General features: G+C 42.7%; 1 protein-coding gene across 1 annotated transcript; it reads right to left on the reverse strand.

Moving 5' to 3' along the window:
- Positions 1 to 1,737: 1,737 nt before the first annotated feature.
- On the reverse strand, positions 1,738 to 23,668 carry LOC141420539 (uncharacterized). The gene is made up of 5 exons (XM_074064643.1): positions 23,656 to 23,668; positions 21,422 to 22,441; positions 13,248 to 14,267; positions 4,738 to 6,117; positions 1,738 to 1,781 (listed from the first exon to the last, which is right to left on the reverse strand). The coding sequence occupies exons 1-5, from the start codon at positions 23,666 to 23,668 to the stop codon at positions 1,738 to 1,740; spliced, it is 3,477 nt and encodes a 1,158-aa protein (XP_073920744.1).
- Between the last annotated feature and the right edge of the window lie 1,373 nt (positions 23,669 to 25,041).

Consider the following 25,041-nt stretch of genomic DNA (forward strand, 5'->3'; position numbering starts at 1 on the left):
CTGAGCAAAGAAAAGCAAAAAGCAAAGTATGTAAGGCTTAGTGTGAATTCTTTGTGGCCTGTGAAATGCTATCTTAGTTTCAATAAACCATTTCATTTCTTGTTTTACACATTGTGATGGAACTCAGGAGTTTGTCTACTTTACAAAATGACTCCATAACTGAGTTACTTATGATAACTGGGGCTTTTAATGCTGTTGTAGTGGGTTTCTTACCAAAGGTCTAACTCTGTCCCCCAAGGTTTTCTTGCTGTCTCTTGGTAGCCCACGAAGGTCTCTACTTCCAATCGATCTGCCTCAAACTCCAAAGAGCTGGGGTTTCAGCCGTGCCCCACCATGCCTAGGTCAGACAAAATAATATTCCACTTAGAACCTACACATACATATCCCCATACTCCTCCCACTCTACTCCAATCTGAGCCATGTTTTTGAAAACAAACTGGAAAAAGTACTGAATATGAATTCATGTGGCTTCATTGTGTCTGCCAGCATGATTTCAACCTGACAAATCGTAGACACACAGTTTCACACAGGATGCAGATTCCTGGTTGCCTGAGGAAAGGTAAGTGAGAATGGTGACTCCCCAAAACTTTTATGTAGCTTCCCCTGACTCCTGTGATTGCAGACATCACCCAATCCACTCATCTTCATCCATAAACCTCACGTAACATAATGTCTCACATCAAAACTTGTGTGACTTCTCTTTACCAACTCTAACCACTAGAAGAAACTTAAATCTATTTTCACTCTTACTAATATGTCTTTATTAAAAAAAAACCCAAACGAATCAATAAACAACTAATTGTTAAAGGATGGTCAATGAAATACACAAAGCTGTGCAGAATGAGTTGCACCTTTTTCAGTGGTACTGGGGACACAACTCAGGGTCTCATGGTCATGAGGATTTTATGCCATATACTTGAGACATATTTCCAGCCCTAGATTTCAACTGCAGAAAATTAACCTACGAGTTATGACCCATTCACTCTGCCCAACTGTTTAAAACGTGTATGTGTTTTTATGGGGGTATACATTTGATTGTGTTTCTCTGTATTACAATGTGTATATGGTTTTGTTTTGTGCCTGTCGGGCTGTATGCTCATGTCCTTAAGTGCACTTCCTTCCTAGCAGATCACGACCATGGCTATGGTACAGCTGGAAGGAGAGATAGGGCTGAGCTCTCCAAAGAGCAGCCACCAGCCTCTTCCCAAAGGAGACAGGTAACAGGAAACAGTGCACTCCTTCCTGTGTACTCATATGCGGGGTACATCACCCCTTCAAATAGCCAAATACATCAGCAGAGAAGCTGCCCAAAAATTTCGGTTCCGACTCTTTTACACTTTGGGAATTTTCTGGGAGAGTCTCGACGGCATCCATAGGAACTTGACACACTTGAGTGTCCTTGTTTCCTGCTGCTGGCTTGTAAATATGAAAGCCTCAGGGATTCAGGCTCGATGACATGGGGAACATGCATGTGAACTCACTACTGACTGGGGCTCTCTGTCCCCAGAAGCCCTCTCTGAAGTGCAGATGTAGTTATCAGATCCTGGCCTGGTGAAGCCCTCCTACACCCTGTCCTTCTGTTATGCATTCTCTGGGGACTCCGTCAAAAGTGCTAGATGATCTGCCATCAGTTGTATCTTCCATAATTCAGGGTAGGAGCTGCACTTTATAGGACATGCCTATAGAGGGGGAACTTTGAATACAACCCATCCCTGACGAGATGATACTCCACGAGAGTTAGTCATCCACGCAACACATCTTCCCACAGCTGAGCTCTGTGACTACAGTGGAAAAACGGGTGTTTAGGTGTGTGAGGGACACAGTGAGGGCACTTCATTGATGCAGGGAACACGGGCCTGGACTCTAAGAGGCTCACAAGACTCACAGAGTCCTGAATATCAGACAAGAAGCAATGGAAGGATGGAAAACCTACACACTTCCTGTTTGACTTAATAGATTCTCTCTCCTCTCCTACATTGCAGCTGCACCAGTGATGTCCCTTCTCTGTTCCCATGTTTGTCTTCCCTCATGTTCTCACTGTGGCAATAAATTAGAAGTGACTTTGCCTCTTTAACGTGTACTGGGTGTAGGCAGTAGATACGAGACAGTTACCATTTCCCATATGATCTTCTTTTTCTCCTTGACCCCCAAAATATATACACTGTACTCAAAATCTTCTCTTTGGTGTTGTGTGCTGATTAATGTCCCTACAAATTCATAAAAGGCAGCCCTATGTTAAAAGGTAGACTAATTGGAGTGTTAATATCAAAGGGTAGGAAAGCTTGAATGTCTTCATAAAACTTGGACTCATCCATCACATCCATCAGTGTATGTCTTCCTAGGGGAAGGAGATTCACACACTAGGGCATAGAGTGCTCACTTTCATATTCATTCCTTCATTCCTTCCTTCTTTTATTCCTCTCTAAATATACCTCTCTTGTCTACTCTCTCGTCTCCTCTTTTTCTCTTCTCATTCATCTCTCTTGCTCTCTTTCTCTCTCTCTTTCTCTCTCTGTCACTCTCTCTGTCTCTCTCTGTCTCTCTCTATCACCTTCCATGACAAACTCTCTCACTTTCAATCTCCGTGTTTCTTAGGACACAAATGATTTGGAACAGTGACATGCCATCTCGGAACGTGTTCGCTGTTATGTATTGTGAGGAATGATTTTTTCCAACCACCACCAAACACAGTTTAGGACTGAATACTGCCACCAGGTCCTCTTCACGCAGATATGTGAACACCTCACCCATGTGGGTAGCCTTACCTCACACTGTGGCTGAGCTCCTTTGGCATCCTGTGTTAATGAACTTGTCATCCACATGCAAACTCTTGTCTTTGATGGTCAGGTTTGCCCTTTTTCTTCATTCCTCATGCACAAAAAACAGGGTGTAACACTTCCCATAAAGCAGGTCAGAAGAGAAACATGGAGATCAATACCCTTAACATTCTTGCTGGCCATGTATTTGCATGGGTTGTGAAAGGTTGTGGTGATAACGACCCCAGTTGGATGGAGCGCCCCTTCCCACCAACTCTGCGGTATCCCCACTATCTCTTCTAACCTCACCCTAGAGAAACTTCTGTTTTCTATCCCTGAATTTAGTGTAAATCTGTCCTGATCCCCTAAGATGCATGAGTCAAAGCTGTTCTCCCTTCCACTCATTATTCCCCCAAATCCATGCACATAAAGAGATTCAACGAAATAATTTTTATAAATATTGTAGTAAGATATATACGTTGTCCAGGAGGCGATTCCTACTAACGATTCCTATTAATTTCATACTGTGCACAATTTACACGGCACCCATATTAGCTACTCATCAGGATTCTCCCCAGGACACTGGAAGCAATTGAAGGACTTTTTTTTACTTCTGCATCATATATAAATATGAAGCCCATGTACCATATATGGTCTCCTTAATCTCCTAGGATGACTTCACACCTCCAACTAGCGAAGCAGCCCAAAACACCTGCTACCCAATTACTTTCCTCCTTGTATAAAATTAATATTCATGTTTATGTTCAAAGTGGTAACTCCCTGTATTCCCTCTGTGGGAGTGCCTTACTTTTGTCTGTTCATCCCTTTCCCTTATTATCCCTTCCCCCTGTACCTCCCACGACCCTGTTTTGAACAGCTGTCAGGACACATTCTACTTTCCTCCACCTTGCCATGTTATGGTACGCAACTTTGCTGATGGTCTATCATTGTCTTTTCTGTTCCCTCCCTCCCTGAGTTCCATACACTTGTTCCACTGGTTCCAAAGTGCTCTACATCTCACTGAGTATATAGTCATAACTCTTTTTGTTCATTAGCTGCTCTTTGCACTCATCTTCTTCTTATGAGACAAAAGATGCCCATCAATGCAGAAACCAAGATTCATTGGCAAAAACACATTTCCTGTGTACATCACTGCATGGATAAGCCAGAGCATTTCCCTCACACCCGTCAGTGCCTGTGATCCTTCATACATATGATTGCAGTCCACACAGGATCACTACAGGCAGCACTGCATCCTGTGTGTCATTGGCAAACGCTGACCACAGGGCACTTCTCTCAGCTCACCTGCAACTGCTCAGTGGATATCCAGATGTTGCTGTCAGCATCTCATGTTGGCAAAGCAGAGTGGGTGTGCACATGGGTCTCAGTATTTAGGCAAGTACACAGGAAGGATTATCTTTTTGTAATCTTTATTTGGTGAGACAAAAAGAAAAGGAAGAACTTAAAACTGCAATACAAAAAATGAAAACATCCTACAAATTAGTAAGTTTTCTGAACCCAAATACCTTTTATGTAAATCTGCTGCACTCCTATCAGCTTCTTAAACTTTAATCGATTTATGTTGAGTGAACTCATCCAATGCAAGGCTCTCACTGACCATTATCTTTTGACAATTTTATAGCATTCAAAGACATATACTAAAAATGGGCCGTTTCTCAGGGCCTATTCTCTACAGAAAATTACACACCACAGGATATTGAAAAAGAAACCCGAGACATCAAACCAAAAGGTCTGTTTTCTGAAACAATTGGTAATGTGTTTTCACATGATCTTTACATAAATGCTTCTCATTTACAGAGATCATGCTCACAAATCCCACTTGCCCTCTCTGGAGCACTCTGACCCTGTTCAGTTGTCTCTTCCCCTGAAGGAGAGCAGTTCATGAAGTGAAATCATGAGAATACAAGGAGAGACTTCTTGCGCTGCTTGTTCTTCCTCTTGTTAGCTCTGGGGCACACACCCACACAAGGAAGGTGGCCAGTGTCCTTGGAACACTGGGCAGGCAGGTAAATTTCCTTTTCAGTGTGATTTTTTCTCATGCCCACCCTGTACTTTGACGGGTGAATCATGATTCCATTGGAAGGCAGGGTGCCTTCTATTTTCCGGATGTTGAATTCAGACTTTGGCCGGTTTTGTTGTTGGAGGATTTTCCACTGGTCTAAGGTGATTTCTTTTGTTGCTGAATCTTCCTTGTGACCGCAGGATTCTCCAACTTGCATGTTGGACGGTCTGTGAAGCTCTCTTTGTTGCGCTCCCATGTCCTGGTCTGCCACCTCCAGGAGACTTTGTTCCTCACAATGAGAGAAACCAATACTGTGTCCATTGAGCTCACTCTTCTGAACATAAAAGAGGACATAAGCTTGCCTATTCAGCACAGATGTAATGCCACAGGGAGTTACCTTGGCATCATCCATTTCATACCAGTGTCCGTTGCCAGCTTTTATGTAACACAAGTAGTGCCCGCTGTGGCAGCTCAACCCAGCATGGACCAGTACAGCATACAGGACATACACAAGTGGTTCTGTGTTCTGGTGAGACATATACGGTTGCATATCAATACACTCTGGGTATTGCACGACCCTGCCGATTTTAACACCCGTGAAATCACAGAACCTTTTCAACACAAGGATAAGAACCTTGGGGACCGTTTTCAAAGTCAGTGTCTTGGTAGCAGGCACTCTACTTAAACAAGTAGCACAATCATAGGCCTCTTCCCCATCCAGATTTTCAGGCTTTACTAAACATTTTAATGCTTCCTGGACACTCTGAGCTGCCTTGATATCCAGACTTATATCCAGATAGGGGTCAAAGGTATCAGAAATGCCATGGCACCGGAGGCACTTGATTTGAGACCTCCAGTATCCTCCAAAGAGCTGACAGACTAGGCTGGTGTTCTCAGCCTGAGGATCCAAATCCTTGTGCCCAGGCAGGCATGAATTCAGCATTGCACCCAAAACGAACATCAGAAACTCATGGGCATCTTCCTGCTTATATTTATGGAAACCAGTCACCAGGGCCCTCAAAGGCTGGATCACCTTCCCAGAGTGCTGGAGAGCTCTTATCATGTGAGCTTGCAAAATACAAATCATGCAGGTGTTCAGTGGACAACAGGTCTGGGAGTGCTCCTGGGACAGCATATAGTTGGCAAGAGGGGCTGTGTATGTCAGACACTGCAGTGTGGCATTCATGTAGCAGGTGTTCCCCAGGTTCTGCAGCCCAGCACCAACCACATAAGGTTGCTTCCAAGTCACACAGAATTTCTCCTTGGGAGCTTTGTCTGTTGCCAACACACTCTCATGCTTATTAACATCTGCATCTTCCCAAGAGGGCACCCCCTGGGCTAAAGGTCAAAAACACACAAAAGGACTTTTAGCAACAGGACAATTGAAAGTAGAGAATCTGTTTTGGAAACACATAAGACTCAGACTTACCTCTCCAGTGGTGTTGAGCAGCCTCCATTTCTGCAGGAGCAAGAATCCCCAATTTTTCTAGCTGGAACTTCCAGTAACTGAGGAGTCCTTTTTCCCTCTGAGGAAGTCTCCAATGACTGACCTTTGGAGCGCTTGGCCTTTTTCTATCCCCATTTGCCACGCCCCATCAGTTCACACAAGTTCCACCAATCACCTTCCAGAACTCAATGTCATCTGCTTTAAAGGGCTTGGTCTTTCCTTTTCCCTGAGACTTCAAGGTTGTCCCTTCCCCAATTTCTATATCAACAAACACGATCAAGGGGAGACACAATGGTTTACGGACCTCACGCCCAGATCACAATGAGAAAATTGTTATCTGGTTGCATTTCCTTCTACTGGAAAGAGTATGGGGCAAATTATGGAATTTACAAAGGAAGCCCATACAGTTGGCAAACCCAATGCCACACAGTAAACAAAAATAGTACAATAAAGAAAGGAAAAAATGCAAAGACGAAATAAACCATTAAATAAGCTGGTGGAACTGTGACATTGCCATACTCATATAGGTTTGTGTTAATTATGGGAAATCTAAGTCTGGGAATATTGTGAAGCAGCTGCAGAAAAATGAAAAGGTCTTGATATAAAGCCCCAATACCATCAAGGGGTTCTTTTCACTTAGTTGTTTCTCTATCTCCGTATTTAATGAACATAAATTCTTCAAGTTGGGAAGTACTTTTAAATTGGTCCAAGTAAACCTGTGAAGAAACTTGTCACACAAACTTTCCATCTCAGAGATTATGAGATTCTATCTGATAGGATTAGGATGATTGCATTAAAGACTTCAGAGAAACTTGTAATGGCATAGGTAGACTGTCTCTAAAAGAAATAACCCCCCACAAAATCACTGGAAAAAACACCCACAAGACAGTACATGTAGATTAGTTAGAACGTTTTCCTTTCTTCTTGGACATCTGGAGTTCCACCATAGCATTGAAAAGAAAGCAACTCTTATTTGCATTTCCTTCCAGGATACTGGAGAAAATTCACGTGGGCAAAGTCATCTCCCCAGGGACTTTGAAGAGGCCCAGCAGTGTCACATGATCACCATTACGCATCCCACCTAAGGGAAACATCGTCAATCTCCTAATCTTTCAGCTGCAAATGGTAATGTGGTGTTGTGGCAGTTCTATCATTTCAAGGCATGGGTGTCTACCTCCCTTCTCTACTCATATGGATTTAGTAAGACAAAACAAAAATAGAAACAAAAAAGCACAAAATGAACAGTTCTGAATCTGAACAGGGAAAACACCAACGCAAAGAAATACCTGAATATTTGCTCTCTTTCGTGTTTTTGAGGCTACTGGACTGAGAACTTTTGCTTTCTTGGCAAGAGGACTACAAGATTCCCAACGGAAATATTCTAGACAGGAATCTTCAGCACGCACATGACGATTTCAATTTCCCCCAAAATCATTTATTTACTTACTTATTGATTGATTTATTTGTTTGTTGGTTTATGTTTAAATTAGGATACATTCCTTGGACACAGAGTATTCATTTTGACAGTTCCATGCATGTTTTCATTTTGCCTCTTACATTACCCCAGGTTTTGTCTAGCTCAACTCCTTCCTAGTCAACTTGGGGCAATTGCAGCGTTTTTCCTTCTTATCGTTCCTAATGCTTTTTAATTCCACGGACCACATTCTCTTGCTTGAATCCCCTCCTTTACCATACCTTGTCCCACACTTACACCCTACCACATGCATTATCTATTTTACAGTTATGTAGTTTATACTGAATTTCTAAGTTGAAGTATCCTGCTGGGTTGTAGTTAACTTTTGTCAGTTCCACAGCATTTATTTCTCTTCCTTTAGCCATAACCCAAGCCCTATCCTTCAAGACCTTTGAGACATGTTTCAGAAATGTCACGAGTACAGTTGAAAAGACATTTGACAATAATGTGCAATCCAAACCATAACTTCTACAACTGAGCAAAGAAAAGCAAAAAGCAAAGTATGTAAGGCTTAGTGTGAATTCTTTGTGGCCTGTGAAATGCTATCTTAGTTTCAATAAACCATTTCATTTCTTGTTTTACACATTGTGATGGAACTCAGGAGTTTGTCTACTTTACAAAATGACTCCATAACTGAGTTACTTATGATAACTGGGGCTTTTAATGCTGTTGTAGTGGGTTTCTTACCAAAGGTCTAACTCTGTCCCCCAAGGTTTTCTTGCTGTCTCTTGGTAGCCCACGAAGGTCTCTACTTCCAATCGATCTGCCTCAAACTCCAAAGAGCTGGGGTTTCAGCCGTGCCCCACCATGCCTAGGTCAGACAAAATAATATTCCACTTAGAACCTACACATACATATCCCCATACTCCTCCCACTCTACTCCAATCTGAGCCATGTTTTTGAAAACAAACTGGAAAAAGTACTGAATATGAATTCATGTGGCTTCATTGTGTCTGCCAGCATGATTTCAACCTGACAAATCGTAGACACACAGTTTCACACAGGATGCAGATTCCTGGTTGCCTGAGGAAAGGTAAGTGAGAATGGTGACTCCCCAAAACTTTTATGTAGCTTCCCCTGACTCCTGTGATTGCAGACATCACCCAATCCACTCATCTTCATCCATAAACCTCACGTAACATAATGTCTCACATCAAAACTTGTGTGACTTCTCTTTACCAACTCTAACCACTAGAAGAAACTTAAATCTATTTTCACTCTTACTAATATGTCTTTATTAAAAAAAAACCCAAACGAATCAATAAACAACTAATTGTTAAAGGATGGTCAATGAAATACACAAAGCTGTGCAGAATGAGTTGCACCTTTTTCAGTGGTACTGGGGACACAACTCAGGGTCTCATGGTCATGAGGATTTTATGCCATATACTTGAGACATATTTCCAGCCCTAGATTTCAACTGCAGAAAATTAACCTACGAGTTATGACCCATTCACTCTGCCCAACTGTTTAAAACGTGTATGTGTTTTTATGGGGGTATACATTTGATTGTGTTTCTCTGTATTACAATGTGTATATGGTTTTGTTTTGTGCCTGTCGGGCTGTATGCTCATGTCCTTAAGTGCACTTCCTTCCTAGCAGATCACGACCATGGCTATGGTACAGCTGGAAGGAGAGATAGGGCTGAGCTCTCCAAAGAGCAGCCACCAGCCTCTTCCCAAAGGAGACAGGTAACAGGAAACAGTGCACTCCTTCCTGTGTACTCATATGCGGGGTACATCACCCCTTCAAATAGCCAAATACATCAGCAGAGAAGCTGCCCAAAAATTTCGGTTCCGACTCTTTTACACTTTGGGAATTTTCTGGGAGAGTCTCGACGGCATCCATAGGAACTTGACACACTTGAGTGTCCTTGTTTCCTGCTGCTGGCTTGTAAATATGAAAGCCTCAGGGATTCAGGCTCGATGACATGGGGAACATGCATGTGAACTCACTACTGACTGGGGCTCTCTGTCCCCAGAAGCCCTCTCTGAAGTGCAGATGTAGTTATCAGATCCTGGCCTGGTGAAGCCCTCCTACACCCTGTCCTTCTGTTATGCATTCTCTGGGGACTCCGTCAAAAGTGCTAGATGATCTGCCATCAGTTGTATCTTCCATAATTCAGGGTAGGAGCTGCACTTTATAGGACATGCCTATAGAGGGGGAACTTTGAATACAACCCATCCCTGACGAGATGATACTCCACGAGAGTTAGTCATCCACGCAACACATCTTCCCACAGCTGAGCTCTGTGACTACAGTGGAAAAACGGGTGTTTAGGTGTGTGAGGGACACAGTGAGGGCACTTCATTGATGCAGGGAACACGGGCCTGGACTCTAAGAGGCTCACAAGACTCACAGAGTCCTGAATATCAGACAAGAAGCAATGGAAGGATGGAAAACCTACACACTTCCTGTTTGACTTAATAGATTCTCTCTCCTCTCCTACATTGCAGCTGCACCAGTGATGTCCCTTCTCTGTTCCCATGTTTGTCTTCCCTCATGTTCTCACTGTGGCAATAAATTAGAAGTGACTTTGCCTCTTTAACGTGTACTGGGTGTAGGCAGTAGATACGAGACAGTTACCATTTCCCATATGATCTTCTTTTTCTCCTTGACCCCCAAAATATATACACTGTACTCAAAATCTTCTCTTTGGTGTTGTGTGCTGATTAATGTCCCTACAAATTCATAAAAGGCAGCCCTATGTTAAAAGGTAGACTAATTGGAGTGTTAATATCAAAGGGTAGGAAAGCTTGAATGTCTTCATAAAACTTGGACTCATCCATCACATCCATCAGTGTATGTCTTCCTAGGGGAAGGAGATTCACACACTAGGGCATAGAGTGCTCACTTTCATATTCATTCCTTCATTCCTTCCTTCTTTTATTCCTCTCTAAATATACCTCTCTTGTCTACTCTCTCGTCTCCTCTTTTTCTCTTCTCATTCATCTCTCTTGCTCTCTTTCTCTCTCTCTTTCTCTCTCTGTCACTCTCTCTGTCTCTCTCTGTCTCTCTCTATCACCTTCCATGACAAACTCTCTCACTTTCAATCTCCGTGTTTCTTAGGACACAAATGATTTGGAACAGTGACATGCCATCTCGGAACGTGTTCGCTGTTATGTATTGTGAGGAATGATTTTTTCCAACCACCACCAAACACAGTTTAGGACTGAATACTGCCACCAGGTCCTCTTCACGCAGATATGTGAACACCTCACCCATGTGGGTAGCCTTACCTCACACTGTGGCTGAGCTCCTTTGGCATCCTGTGTTAATGAACTTGTCATCCACATGCAAACTCTTGTCTTTGATGGTCAGGTTTGCCCTTTTTCTTCATTCCTCATGCACAAAAAACAGGGTGTAACACTTCCCATAAAGCAGGTCAGAAGAGAAACATGGAGATCAATACCCTTAACATTCTTGCTGGCCATGTATTTGCATGGGTTGTGAAAGGTTGTGGTGATAACGACCCCAGTTGGATGGAGCGCCCCTTCCCACCAACTCTGCGGTATCCCCACTATCTCTTCTAACCTCACCCTAGAGAAACTTCTGTTTTCTATCCCTGAATTTAGTGTAAATCTGTCCTGATCCCCTAAGATGCATGAGTCAAAGCTGTTCTCCCTTCCACTCATTATTCCCCCAAATCCATGCACATAAAGAGATTCAACGAAATAATTTTTATAAATATTGTAGTAAGATATATACGTTGTCCAGGAGGCGATTCCTACTAACGATTCCTATTAATTTCATACTGTGCACAATTTACACGGCACCCATATTAGCTACTCATCAGGATTCTCCCCAGGACACTGGAAGCAATTGAAGGACTTTTTTTTACTTCTGCATCATATATAAATATGAAGCCCATGTACCATATATGGTCTCCTTAATCTCCTAGGATGACTTCACACCTCCAACTAGCGAAGCAGCCCAAAACACCTGCTACCCAATTACTTTCCTCCTTGTATAAAATTAATATTCATGTTTATGTTCAAAGTGGTAACTCCCTGTATTCCCTCTGTGGGAGTGCCTTACTTTTGTCTGTTCATCCCTTTCCCTTATTATCCCTTCCCCCTGTACCTCCCACGACCCTGTTTTGAACAGCTGTCAGGACACATTCTACTTTCCTCCACCTTGCCATGTTATGGTACGCAACTTTGCTGATGGTCTATCATTGTCTTTTCTGTTCCCTCCCTCCCTGAGTTCCATACACTTGTTCCACTGGTTCCAAAGTGCTCTACATCTCACTGAGTATATAGTCATAACTCTTTTTGTTCATTAGCTGCTCTTTGCACTCATCTTCTTCTTATGAGACAAAAGATGCCCATCAATGCAGAAACCAAGATTCATTGGCAAAAACACATTTCCTGTGTACATCACTGCATGGATAAGCCAGAGCATTTCCCTCACACCCGTCAGTGCCTGTGATCCTTCATACATATGATTGCAGTCCACACAGGATCACTGCAGGCAGCACTGCATCCTGTGTGTCATTGGCAAACGCTGACCACAGGGCACTTCTCTCAGCTCACCTGCAACTGCTCAGTGGATATCCAGATGTTGCTGTCAGCATCTCATGTTGGCAAAGCAGAGTGGGTGTGCACATGGGTCTCAGTATTTAGGCAAGTACACAGGAAGGATTATCTTTTTGTAATCTTTATTTGGTGAGACAAAAAGAAAAGGAAGAACTTAAAACTGCAATACAAAAAATGAAAACATCCTACAAATTAGTAAGTTTTCTGAACCCAAATACCTTTTATGTAAATCTGCTGCACTCCTATCAGCTTCTTAAACTTTAATCGATTTATGTTGAGTGAACTCATCCAATGCAAGGCTCTCACTGACCATTATCTTTTGACAATTTTATAGCATTCAAAGACATATACTAAAAATGGGCCGTTTCTCAGGGCCTATTCTCTACAGAAAATTACACACCACAGGATATTGAAAAAGAAACCCGAGACATCAAACCAAAAGGTCTGTTTTCTGAAACAATTGGTAATGTGTTTTCACATGATCTTTACATAAATGCTTCTCATTTACAGAGATCATGCTCACAAATCCCACTTGCCCTCTCTGGAGCACTCTGACCCTGTTCAGTTGTCTCTTCCCCTGAAGGAGAGCAGTTCATGAAGTGAAATCATGAGAATACAAGGAGAGACTTCTTGCGCTGCTTGTTCTTCCTCTTGTTAGCTCTGGGGCACACACCCACACAAGGAAGGTGGCCAGTGTCCTTGGAACACTGGGCAGGCAGGTAAATTTCCTTTTCAGTGTGATTTTTTCTCATGCCCACCCTGTACTTTGACGGGTGAATCATGATTCCATTGGAAGGCAGGGTGCCTTCTATTTTCCGGATGTTGAATTCAGACTTTGGCCGGTTTTGTTGTTGGAGGATTTTCCACTGGTCTAAGGTGATTTCTTTTGTTGCTGAATCTTCCTTGTGACCACAGGATTCTCCAACTTGCATGTTGGACGGTCTGTGAAGCTCTCTTTGTTGCGCTCCCATGTCCTGGTCTGCCACCTCCAGGAGACTTTGTTCCTCACAATGAGAGAAACCAATACTGTGTCCATTGAGCTCACTCTTCTGAACATAAAAGAGGACATAAGCTTGCCTATTCAGCACAGATGTAATGCCACAGGGAGTTACCTTGGCATCATCCATTTCATACCAGTGTCCGTTGCCAGCTTTTATGTAACACAAGTAGTGCCCGCTGTGGCAGCTCAACCCAGCATGGACCAGTACAGCATACAGGACATACACAAGTGGTTCTGTGTTCTGGTGAGACATATACGGTTGCATATCAATACACTCTGGGTATTGCACGACCCTGCCGATTTTAACACCCGTGAAATCACAGAACCTTTTCAACACAAGGATAAGAACCTTGGGGACCGTTTTCAAAGTCAGTGTCTTGGTAGCAGGCACTCTACTTAAACAAGTAGCACAATCATAGGCCTCTTCCCCATCCAGATTTTCAGGCTTTACTAAACATTTTAATGCTTCCTGGACACTCTGAGCTGCCTTGATATCCAGACTTATATCCAGATAGGGGTCAAAGGTATCAGAAATGCCATGGCACCGGAGGCACTTGATTTGAGACCTCCAGTATCCTCCAAAGAGCTGACAGACTAGGCTGGTGTTCTCATCCTGAGGATCCAAATCCTTGTGCCCAGGCAGGCATGAATTCAGCATTGCACCCAAAACGAACATCAGAAACTCATGGGCATCTTCCTGCTTATATTTATGGAAACCAGTCACCAGGGCCCTCAAAGGCTGGATCACCTTCCCAGAGTGCTGGAGAGCTCTTATCATGTGAGCTTGCAAAATACAAATCATGCAGGTGTTCAGTGGACAACAGGTCTGGGAGTGCTCCTGGGACAGCATATAGTTGGCAAGAGGGGCTGTGTATGTCAGACACTGCAGTGTGGCATTCATGTAGCAGGTGTTCCCCAGGTTCTGCAGCCCAGCACCAACCACATAAGGTTGCTTCCAAGTCACACAGAATTTCTCCTTGGGAGCTTTGTCTGTTGCCAACACACTCTCATGCTTATTAACATCTGCATCTTCCCAAGAGGGCACCCCCTGGGCTAAAGGTCAAAAACACACAAAAGGACTTTTAGCAACAGGACAATTGAAAGTAGAGAATCTGTTTTGGAAACACATAAGACTCAGACTTACCTCTCCAGTGGTGTTGAGCAGCCTCCATTTCTGCAGGAGCAAGAATCCCCAATTTTTCTAGCTGGAACTTCCAGTAACTGAGGAGTCCTTTTTCCCTCTGAGGAAGTCTCCAATGACTGACCTTTGGAGCGCTTGGCCTTTTTCTATCCCCATTTGCCACGCCCCATCAGTTCACACAAGTTCCACCAATCACCTTCCAGAACTCAATGTCATCTGCTTTAAAGGGCTTGGTCTTTCCTTTTCCCTGAGACTTCAAGGTTGTCCCTTCCCCAATTTCTATATCAACAAACACGATCAAGGGGAGACACAATGGTTTACGGACCTCACGCCCAGATCACAATGAGAAAATTGTTATCTGGTTGCATTTCCTTCTACTGGAAAGAGTATGGGGCAAATTATGGAATTTACAAAGGAAGCCCATACAGTTGGCAAACCCAATGCCACACAGTAAACAAAAATAGTACAATAAAGAAAGGAAAAAATGCAAAGACGAAATAAACCATTAAATAAGCTGGTGGAACTGTGACATTGCCATACTCATATAGGTTTGTGTTAATTATGGGAAATCTAAGTCTGGGAATATTGTGAAGCAGCTGCAGAAAAATGAAAAGGTCTTGATATAAAGCCCCAATACCATCAAGGGGTTCTTTTCACTTAGTTGTTTCTCTATCTCCGTATTTAATGAACATAAATTCTTCAAGTTGGGAAGTACTTTTAAATTGGTCCAAGTAAACCTGTGAAGAAACTTGTCACACAAACTTTCCATCTCAGAGATTATGAGATTCTATCTGATAGGATTAGGATGATTGCATTAAAGACTTCAGAGAAACTTGTAATGGCATAGGTAGACTGTCTCTAAAAGAAATAACCCCCCACAAAATCACTGGAAAAAACACCCACAAGACAGTACATGTAGATTAGTTAGAACGTTTTCCTTTCTTCTTGGACATCTGGAGTTCCACCATAGCATTGAAAAGAAAGCAACTCTTATTTGCATTTCCTTCCAGGATACTGGAGAAAATTCACGTGGGCAAAGTCATCTCCCCAGGGACTTTGAAGAGGCCCAGCAGTGTCACATGATCACCATTACGCATCCCACCTAAGGGAAACATCGTCAATCTCCTAATCTTTCAGCTGCAAATGGTAATGTGGTGTTGTGGCAGTTCTATCATTTCAAGGCATGGGTGTCTACCTCCCTTCTCTACTCATATGGATTTAGTAAGACAAAACAAAAATAGAAACAAAAAAGCACAAAATGAACAGTTCTGAATCTGAACAGGGAAAACACCAACGCAAAGAAATACCTGAATATTTGCTCTCTTTCGTGTTTTTGAGGCTACTGGACTGAGAACTTTTGCTTTCTTGGCAAGAGGACTACAAGATTCCCAACGGAAATATTCTAGACAGGAATCTTCAGCACGCACATGACGATTTCAATTTCCCCCAAAATCATTTATTTACTTACTTATTGATTGATTTATTTGTTTGTTGGTTTATGTTTAAATTAGGATACATTCCTTGGACACAGAGTATTCATTTTGACAGTTCCATGCATGTTTTCATTTTGCCTCTTACATTACCCCAGGTTTTGTCTAGCTCAACTCCTTCCTAGTCAACTTGGGGCAATTGCAGCGTTTTTCCTTCTTATCGTTCCTAATGCTTTTTAATTCCACGGACCACATTCTCTTGCTTGAATCCCCTCCTTTACCATACCTTGTCCCACACTTACACCCTACCACATGCATTATCTATTTTACAGTTATGTAGTTTATACTGAATTTCTAAGTTGAAGTATCCTGCTGGGTTGTAGTTAACTTTTGTCAGTTCCACAGCATTTATTTCTCTTCCTTTAGCCATAACCCAAGCCCTATCCTTCAAGACCTTTGAGACATGTTTCAGAAATGTCACGAGTACAGTTGAAAAGACATTTGACAATAATGTGCAATCCAAACCATAACTTCTACAACTGAGCAAAGAAAAGCAAAAAGCAAAGTATGTAAGGCTTAGTGTGAATTCTTTGTGGCCTGTGAAATGCTATCTTAGTTTCAATAAACCATTTCATTTCTTGTTTTACACATTGTGATGGAACTCAGGAGTTTGTCTACTTTACAAAATGACTCCATAACTGAGTTACTTATGATAACTGGGGCTTTTAATGCTGTTGTAGTGGGTTTCTTACCAAAGGTCTAACTCTGTCCCCCAAGGTTTTCTTGCTGTCTCTTGGTAGCCCACGAAGGTCTCTACTTCCAATCGATCTGCCTCAAACTCCAAAGAGCTGGGGTTTCAGCCGTGCCCCACCATGCCTAGGTCAGACAAAATAATATTCCACTTAGAACCTACACATACATATCCCCATACTCCTCCCACTCTACTCCAATCTGAGCCATGTTTTTGAAAACAAACTGGAAAAAGTACTGAATATGAATTCATGTGGCTTCATTGTGTCTGCCAGCATGATTTCAACCTGACAAATCGTAGACACACAGTTTCACACAGGATGCAGATTCCTGGTTGCCTGAGGAAAGGTAAGTGAGAATGGTGACTCCCCAAAACTTTTATGTAGCTTCCCCTGACTCCTGTGATTGCAGACATCACCCAATCCACTCATCTTCATCCATAAACCTCACGTAACATAATGTCTCACATCAAAACTTGTGTGACTTCTCTTTACCAACTCTAACCACTAGAAGAAACTTAAATCTATTTTCACTCTTACTAATATGTCTTTATTAAAAAAAAACCCAAACGAATCAATAAACAACTAATTGTTAAAGGATGGTCAATGAAATACACAAAGCTGTGCAGAATGAGTTGCACCTTTTTCAGTGGTACTGGGGACACAACTCAGGGTCTCATGGTCATGAGGATTTTATGCCATATACTTGAGACATATTTCCAGCCCTAGATTTCAACTGCAGAAAATTAACCTACGAGTTATGACCCATTCACTCTGCCCAACTGTTTAAAACGTGTATGTGTTTTTATGGGGGTATACATTTGATTGTGTTTCTCTGTATTACAATGTGTATATGGTTTTGTTTTGTGCCTGTCGGGCTGTATGCTCATGTCCTTAAGTGCACTTCCTTCCTAGCAGATCACGACCATGGCTATGGTACAGCTGGAAGGAGAGATAGGGCTGAGCTCTCCAAAGAGCAGCCACCAGCCTCTTCCCAAAGGAGACAGGTAACAGGAAACAGTGCACTCCTTCCTGTGTACTCATATGCGGGGTACATCACCCCTTCAAATAGCCAAATACATCAGCAGAGAAGCTGCCCAAAAATTTCGGTTCCGACTCTTTTACACTTTGGGAATTTTCTGGGAGAGTCTCGACGGCATCCATAGGAACTTGACACACTTGAGTGTCCTTGTTTCCTGCTGCTGGCTTGTAAATATGAAAGCCTCAGGGATTCAGGCTCGATGACATGGGGAACATGCATGTGAACTCACTACTGACTGGGGCTCTCTGTCCCCAGAAGCCCTCTCTGAAGTGCAGATGTAGTTATCAGATCCTGGCCTGGTGAAGCCCTCCTACACCCTGTCCTTCTGTTATGCATTCTCTGGGGACTCCGTCAAAAGTGCTAGATGATCTGCCATCAGTTGTATCTTCCATAATTCAGGGTAGGAGCTGCACTTTATAGGACATGCCTATAGAGGGGGAACTTTGAATACAACCCATCCCTGACGAGATGATACTCCACGAGAGTTAGTCATCCACGCAACACATCTTCCCACAGCTGAGCTCTGTGACTACAGTGGAAAAACGGGTGTTTAGGTGTGTGAGGGACACAGTGAGGGCACTTCATTGATGCAGGGAACACGGGCCTGGACTCTAAGAGGCTCACAAGACTCACAGAGTCCTGAATATCAGACAAGAAGCAATGGAAGGATGGAAAACCTACACACTTCCTGTTTGACTTAATAGATTCTCTCTCCTCTCCTACATTGCAGCTGCACCAGTGATGTCCCTTCTCTGTTCCCATGTTTGTCTTCCCTCATGTTCTCACTGTGGCAATAAATTAGAAGTGACTTTGCCTCTTTAACGTGTACTGGGTGTAGGCAGTAGATACGAGACAGTTACCATTTCCCATATGATCTTCTTTTTCTCCTTGACCCCCAAAATATATACACTGTACTCAAAATCTTCTCTTTGGTGTTGTGTGCTGATTAATGTCCCTACAAATTCATAAAAGGCAGCCCTATGTTAAAAGGTAGACTAATTGGAGTGTTAATATCAAAGGGTAGGAAAGCTTGAATGTCTTCATAAAACTTGGACTCATCCATCACATCCATCAGTGTATGTCTTCCTAGGGGAAGGAGATTCACACACTAGGGCATAGAGTGCTCACTTTCATATTCATTCCTTCATTCCTTCCTTCTTTTATTCCTCTCTAAATATACCTCTCTTGTCTACTCTCTCGTCTCCTCTTTTTCTCTTCTCATTCATCTCTCTTGCTCTCTTTCTCTCTCTCTTTCTCTCTCTGTCACTCTCTCTGTCTCTCTCTGTCTCTCTCTATCACCTTCCATGACAAACTCTCTCACTTTCAATCTCCGTGTTTCTTAGGACACAAATGATTTGGAACAGTGACATGCCATCTCGGAACGTGTTCGCTGTTATGTATTGTGAGGAATGATTTTTTCCAACCACCACCAAACACAGTTTAGGACTGAATACTGCCACCAGGTCCTCTTCACGCAGATATGTGAACACCTCACCCATGTGGGTAGCCTTACCTCACACTGTGGCTGAGCTCCTTTGGCATCCTGTGTTAATGAACTTGTCATCCACATGCAAACTCTTGTCTTTGATGGTCAGGTTTGCCCTTTTTCTTCATTCCTCATGCACAAAAAACAGGGTGTAACACTTCCCATAAAGCAGGTCAGAAGAGAAACATGGAGATCAATACCCTTAACATTCTTGCTGGCCATGTATTTGCATGGGTTGTGAAAGGTTGTGGTGATAACGACCCCAGTTGGATGGAGCGCCCCTTCCCACCAACTCTGCGGTATCCCCACTATCTCTTCTAACCTCACCCTAGAGAAACTTCTGTTTTCTATCCCTGAATTTAGTGTAAATCTGTCCTGATCCCCTAAGATGCATGAGTCAAAGCTGTTCTCCCTTCCACTCATTATTCCCCCAAATCCATGCACATAAAGAGATTCAACGAAATAATTTTTATAAATATTGTAGTAAGATATATACGTTGTCCAGGAGGCGATTCCTACTAACGATTCCTATTAATTTCATACTGTGCACAATTTACACGGCACCCATATTAGCTACTCATCAGGATTCTCCCCAGGACACTGGAAGCAATTGAAGGACTTTTTTTTACTTCTGCATCATATATAAATATGAAGCCCATGTACCATATATGGTCTCCTTAATCTCCTAGGATGACTTCACACCTCCAACTAGCGAAGCAGCCCAAAACACCTGCTACCCAATTACTTTCCTCCTTGTATAAAATTAATATTCATGTTTATGTTCAAAGTGGTAACTCCCTGTATTCCCTCTGTGGGAGTGCCTTACTTTTGTCTGTTCATCCCTTTCCCTTATTATCCCTTCCCCCTGTACCTCCCACGACCCTGTTTTGAACAGCTGTCAGGACACATTCTACTTTCCTCCACCTTGCCATGTTATGGTACGCAACTTTGCTGATGGTCTATCATTGTCTTTTCTGTTCCCTCCCTCCCTGAGTTCCATACACTTGTTCCACTGGTTCCAAAGTGCTCTACATCTCACTGAGTATATAGTCATAACTCTTTTTGTTCATTAGCTGCTCTTTGCACTCATCTTCTTCTTATGAGACAAAAGATGCCCATCAATGCAGAAACCAAGATTCATTGGCAAAAACACATTTCCTGTGTACATCACTGCATGGATAAGCCAGAGCATTTCCCTCACACCCGTCAGTGCCTGTGATCCTTCATACATATGATTGCAGTCCACACAGGATCACTGCAGGCAGCACTGCATCCTGTGTGTCATTGGCAAACGCTGACCACAGGGCACTTCTCTCAGCTCACCTGCAACTGCTCAGTGGATATCCAGATGTTGCTGTCAGCATCTCATGTTGGCAAAGCAGAGTGGGTGTGCACATGGGTCTCAGTATTTAGGCAAGTACACAGGAAGGATTATCTTTTTGTAATCTTTATTTGGTGAGACAAAAAGAAAAGGAAGAACTTAAAACTGCAATACAAAAAATGAAAACATCCTACAAATTAGTAAGTTTTCTGAACCCAAATACCTTTTATGTAAATCTGCTGCACTCCTATCAGCTTCTTAAACTTTAATCGATTTATGTTGAGTGAACTCATCCAATGCAAGGCTCTCACTGACCATTATCTTTTGACAATTTTATAGCATTCAAAGACATATACTAAAAATGGGCCGTTTCTCAGGGCCTATTCTCTACAGAAAATTACACACCACAGGATATTGAAAAAGAAACCCGAGACATCAAACCAAAAGGTCTGTTTTCTGAAACAATTGGTAATGTGTTTTCACATGATCTTTACATAAATGCTTCTCATTTACAGAGATCATGCTCACAAATCCCACTTGCCCTCTCTGGAGCACTCTGACCCTGTTCAGTTGTCTCTTCCCCTGAAGGAGAGCAGTTCATGAAGTGAAATCATGAGAATACAAGGAGAGACTTCTTGCGCTGCTTGTTCTTCCTCTTGTTAGCTCTGGGGCACACACCCACACAAGGAAGGTGGCCAGTGTCCTTGGAACACTGGGCAGGCAGGTAAATTTCCTTTTCAGTGTGATTTTTTCTCATGCCCACCCTGTACTTTGACGGGTGAATCATGATTCCATTGGAAGGCAGGGTGCCTTCTATTTTCCGGATGTTGAATTCAGACTTTGGCCGGTTTTGTTGTTGGAGGATTTTCCACTGGTCTAAGGTGATTTCTTTTGTTGCTGAATCTTCCTTGTGACCGCAGGATTCTCCAACTTGCATGTTGGACGGTCTGTGAAGCTCTCTTTGTTGCGCTCCCATGTCCTGGTCTGCCACCTCCAGGAGACTTTGTTCCTCACAATGAGAGAAACCAATACTGTGTCCATTGAGCTCACTCTTCTGAACATAAAAGAGGACATAAGCTTGCCTATTCAGCACAGATGTAATGCCACAGGGAGTTACCTTGGCATCATCCATTTCATACCAGTGTCCGTTGCCAGCTTTTATGTAACACAAGTAGTGCCCGCTGTGGCAGCTCAACCCAGCATGGACCAGTACAGCATACAGGACATACACAAGTGGTTCTGTGTTCTGGTGAGACATATACGGTTGCATATCAATACACTCTGGGTATTGCACGACCCTGCCGATTTTAACACCCGTGAAATCACAGAACCTTTTCAACACAAGGATAAGAACCTTGGGGACCGTTTTCAAAGTCAGTGTCTTGGTAGCAGGCACTCTACTTAAACAAGTAGCACAATCATAGGCCTCTTCCCCATCCAGATTTTCAGGCTTTACTAAACATTTTAATGCTTCCTGGACACTCTGAGCTGCCTTGATATCCAGACTTATATCCAGATAGGGGTCAAAGGTATCAGAAATGCCATGGCACCGGAGGCACTTGATTTGAGACCTCCAGTATCCTCCAAAGAGCTGACAGACTAGGCTGGTGTTCTCATCCTGAGGATCCAAATCCTTGTGCCCAGGCAGGCATGAATTCAGCATTGCACCCAAAACGAACATCAGAAACTCATGGGCATCTTCCTGCTTATATTTATGGAAACCAGTCACCAGGGCCCTCAAAGGCTGGATCACCTTCCCAGAGTGCTGGAGAGCTCTTATCATGTGAGCTTGCAAAATACAAATCATGCAGGTGTTCAGTGGACAACAGGTCTGGGAGTGCTCCTGGGACAGCATATAGTTGGCAAGAGGGGCTGTGTATGTCAGACACTGCAGTGTGGCATTCATGTAGCAGGTGTTCCCCAGGTTCTGCAGCCCAGCACCAACCACATAAGGTTGCTTCCAAGTCACACAGAATTTCTCCTTGGGAGCTTTGTCTGTTGCCAACACACTCTCATGCTTATTAACATCTGCATCTTCCCAAGAGGGCACCCCCTGGGCTAAAGGTCAAAAACACACAAAAGGACTTTTAGCAACAGGACAATTGAAAGTAGAGAATCTGTTTTGGAAACACATAAGACTCAGACTTACCTCTCCAGTGGTGTTGAGCAGCCTCCATTTCTGCAGGAGCAAGAATCCCCAATTTTTCTAGCTGGAACTTCCAGTAACTGAGGAGTCCTTTTTCCCTCTGAGGAAGTCTCCAATGACTGACCTTTGGAGCGCTTGGCCTTTTTCTATCCCCATTTGCCACGCCCCATCAGTTCACACAAGTTCCACCAATCACCTTCCAGAACTCAATGTCATCTGCTTTAAAGGGCTTGGTCTTTCCTTTTCCCTGAGACTTCAAGGTTGTCCCTTCCCCAATTTCTATATCAACAAACACGATCAAGGGGAGACACAATGGTTTACGGACCTCACGCCCAGATCACAATGAGAAAATTGTTATCTGGTTGCATTTCCTTCTACTGGAAAGAGTATGGGGCAAATTATGGAATTTACAAAGGAAGCCCATACAGTTGGCAAACCCAATGCCACACAGTAAACAAAAATAGTACAATAAAGAAAGGAAAAAATGCAAAGACGAAATAAACCATTAAATAAGCTGGTGGAACTGTGACATTGCCATACTCATATAGGTTTGTGTTAATTATGGGAAATCTAAGTCTGGGAATATTGTGAAGCAGCTGCAGAAAAATGAAAAGGTCTTGATATAAAGCCCCAATACCATCAAGGGGTTCTTTTCACTTAGTTGTTTCTCTATCTCCGTATTTAATGAACATAAATTCTTCAAGTTGGGAAGTACTTTTAAATTGGTCCAAGTAAACCTGTGAAGAAACTTGTCACACAAACTTTCCATCTCAGAGATTATGAGATTCTATCTGATAGGATTAGGATGATTGCATTAAAGACTTCAGAGAAACTTGTAATGGCATAGGTAGACTGTCTCTAAAAGAAATAACCCCCCACAAAATCACTGGAAAAAACACCCACAAGACAGTACATGTAGATTAGTTAGAACGTTTTCCTTTCTTCTTGGACATCTGGAGTTCCACCATAGCATTGAAAAGAAAGCAACTCTTATTTGCATTTCCTTCCAGGATACTGGAGAAAATTCACGTGGGCAAAGTCATCTCCCCAGGGACTTTGAAGAGGCCCAGCAGTGTCACATGATCACCATTACGCATCCCACCTAAGGGAAACATCGTCAATCTCCTAATCTTTCAGCTGCAAATGGTAATGTGGTGTTGTGGCAGTTCTATCATTTCAAGGCATGGGTGTCTACCTCCCTTCTCTACTCATATGGATTTAGTAAGACAAAACAAAAATAGAAACAAAAAAGCACAAAATGAACAGTTCTGAATCTGAACAGGGAAAACACCAACGCAAAGAAATACCTGAATATTTGCTCTCTTTCGTGTTTTTGAGGCTACTGGACTGAGAACTTTTGCTTTCTTGGCAAGAGGACTACAAGATTCCCAACGGAAATATTCTAGACAGGAATCTTCAGCACGCACATGACGATTTCAATTTCCCCCAAAATCATTTATTTACTTACTTATTGATTGATTTATTTGTTTGTTGGTTTATGTTTAAATTAGGATACATTCCTTGGACACAGAGTATTCATTTTGACAGTTCCATGCATGTTTTCATTTTGCCTCTTACATTACCCCAGGTTTTGTCTAGCTCAACTCCTTCCTAGTCAACTTGGGGCAATTGCAGCGTTTTTCCTTCTTATCGTTCCTAATGCTTTTTAATTCCACGGACCACATTCTCTTGCTTGAATCCCCTCCTTTACCATACCTTGTCCCACACTTACACCCTACCACATGCATTATCTATTTTACAGTTATGTAGTTTATACTGAATTTCTAAGTTGAAGTATCCTGCTGGGTTGTAGTTAACTTTTGTCAGTTCCACAGCATTTATTTCTCTTCCTTTAGCCATAACCCAAGCCCTATCCTTCAAGACCTTTGAGACATGTTTCAGAAATGTCACGAGTACAGTTGAAAAGACATTTGACAATAATGTGCAATCCAAACCATAACTTCTACAACTGAGCAAAGAAAAGCAAAAAGCAAAGTATGTAAGGCTTAGTGTGAATTCTTTGTGGCCTGTGAAATGCTATCTTAGTTTCAATAAACCATTTCATTTCTTGTTTTACACATTGTGATGGAACTCAGGAGTTTGTCTACTTTACAAAATGACTCCATAACTGAGTTACTTATGATAACTGGGGCTTTTAATGCTGTTGTAGTGGGTTTCTTACCAAAGGTCTAACTCTGTCCCCCAAGGTTTTCTTGCTGTCTCTTGGTAGCCCACGAAGGTCTCTACTTCCAATCGATCTGCCTCAAACTCCAAAGAGCTGGGGTTTCAGCCGTGCCCCACCATGCCTAGGTCAGACAAAATAATATTCCACTTAGAACCTACACATACATATCCCCATACTCCTCCCACTCTACTCCAATCTGAGCCATGTTTTTGAAAACAAACTGGAAAAAGTACTGAATATGAATTCATGTGGCTTCATTGTGTCTGCCAGCATGATTTCAACCTGACAAATCGTAGACACACA

Source organism: Castor canadensis, unplaced genomic scaffold, assembly GCF_047511655.1.
Source record: "Castor canadensis unplaced genomic scaffold, mCasCan1.hap1v2 HAP1_SCAFFOLD_732, whole genome shotgun sequence".
NCBI lineage: Eukaryota > Metazoa > Chordata > Mammalia > Rodentia > Castoridae > Castor > Castor canadensis.

Excerpts from the sequence above, each read along its gene's own strand:
- LOC141420539 (XM_074064643.1), bottom strand. Across the intron at positions 14,268-21,421 it reads CAGTATTGGTTTCTCTCATT|ATGCAGATGTTAATAAGCAT; the intron begins GTGAGGAACAAA and ends CCTCTTGGGAAG. Across the intron at positions 1,782-4,737 it reads TGGCCACCTTCCTTGTGTGG|TCACAGAGCTCAGCTGTGGG; the intron begins GTGTGTGCCCCA and ends TTTCCACTGTAG.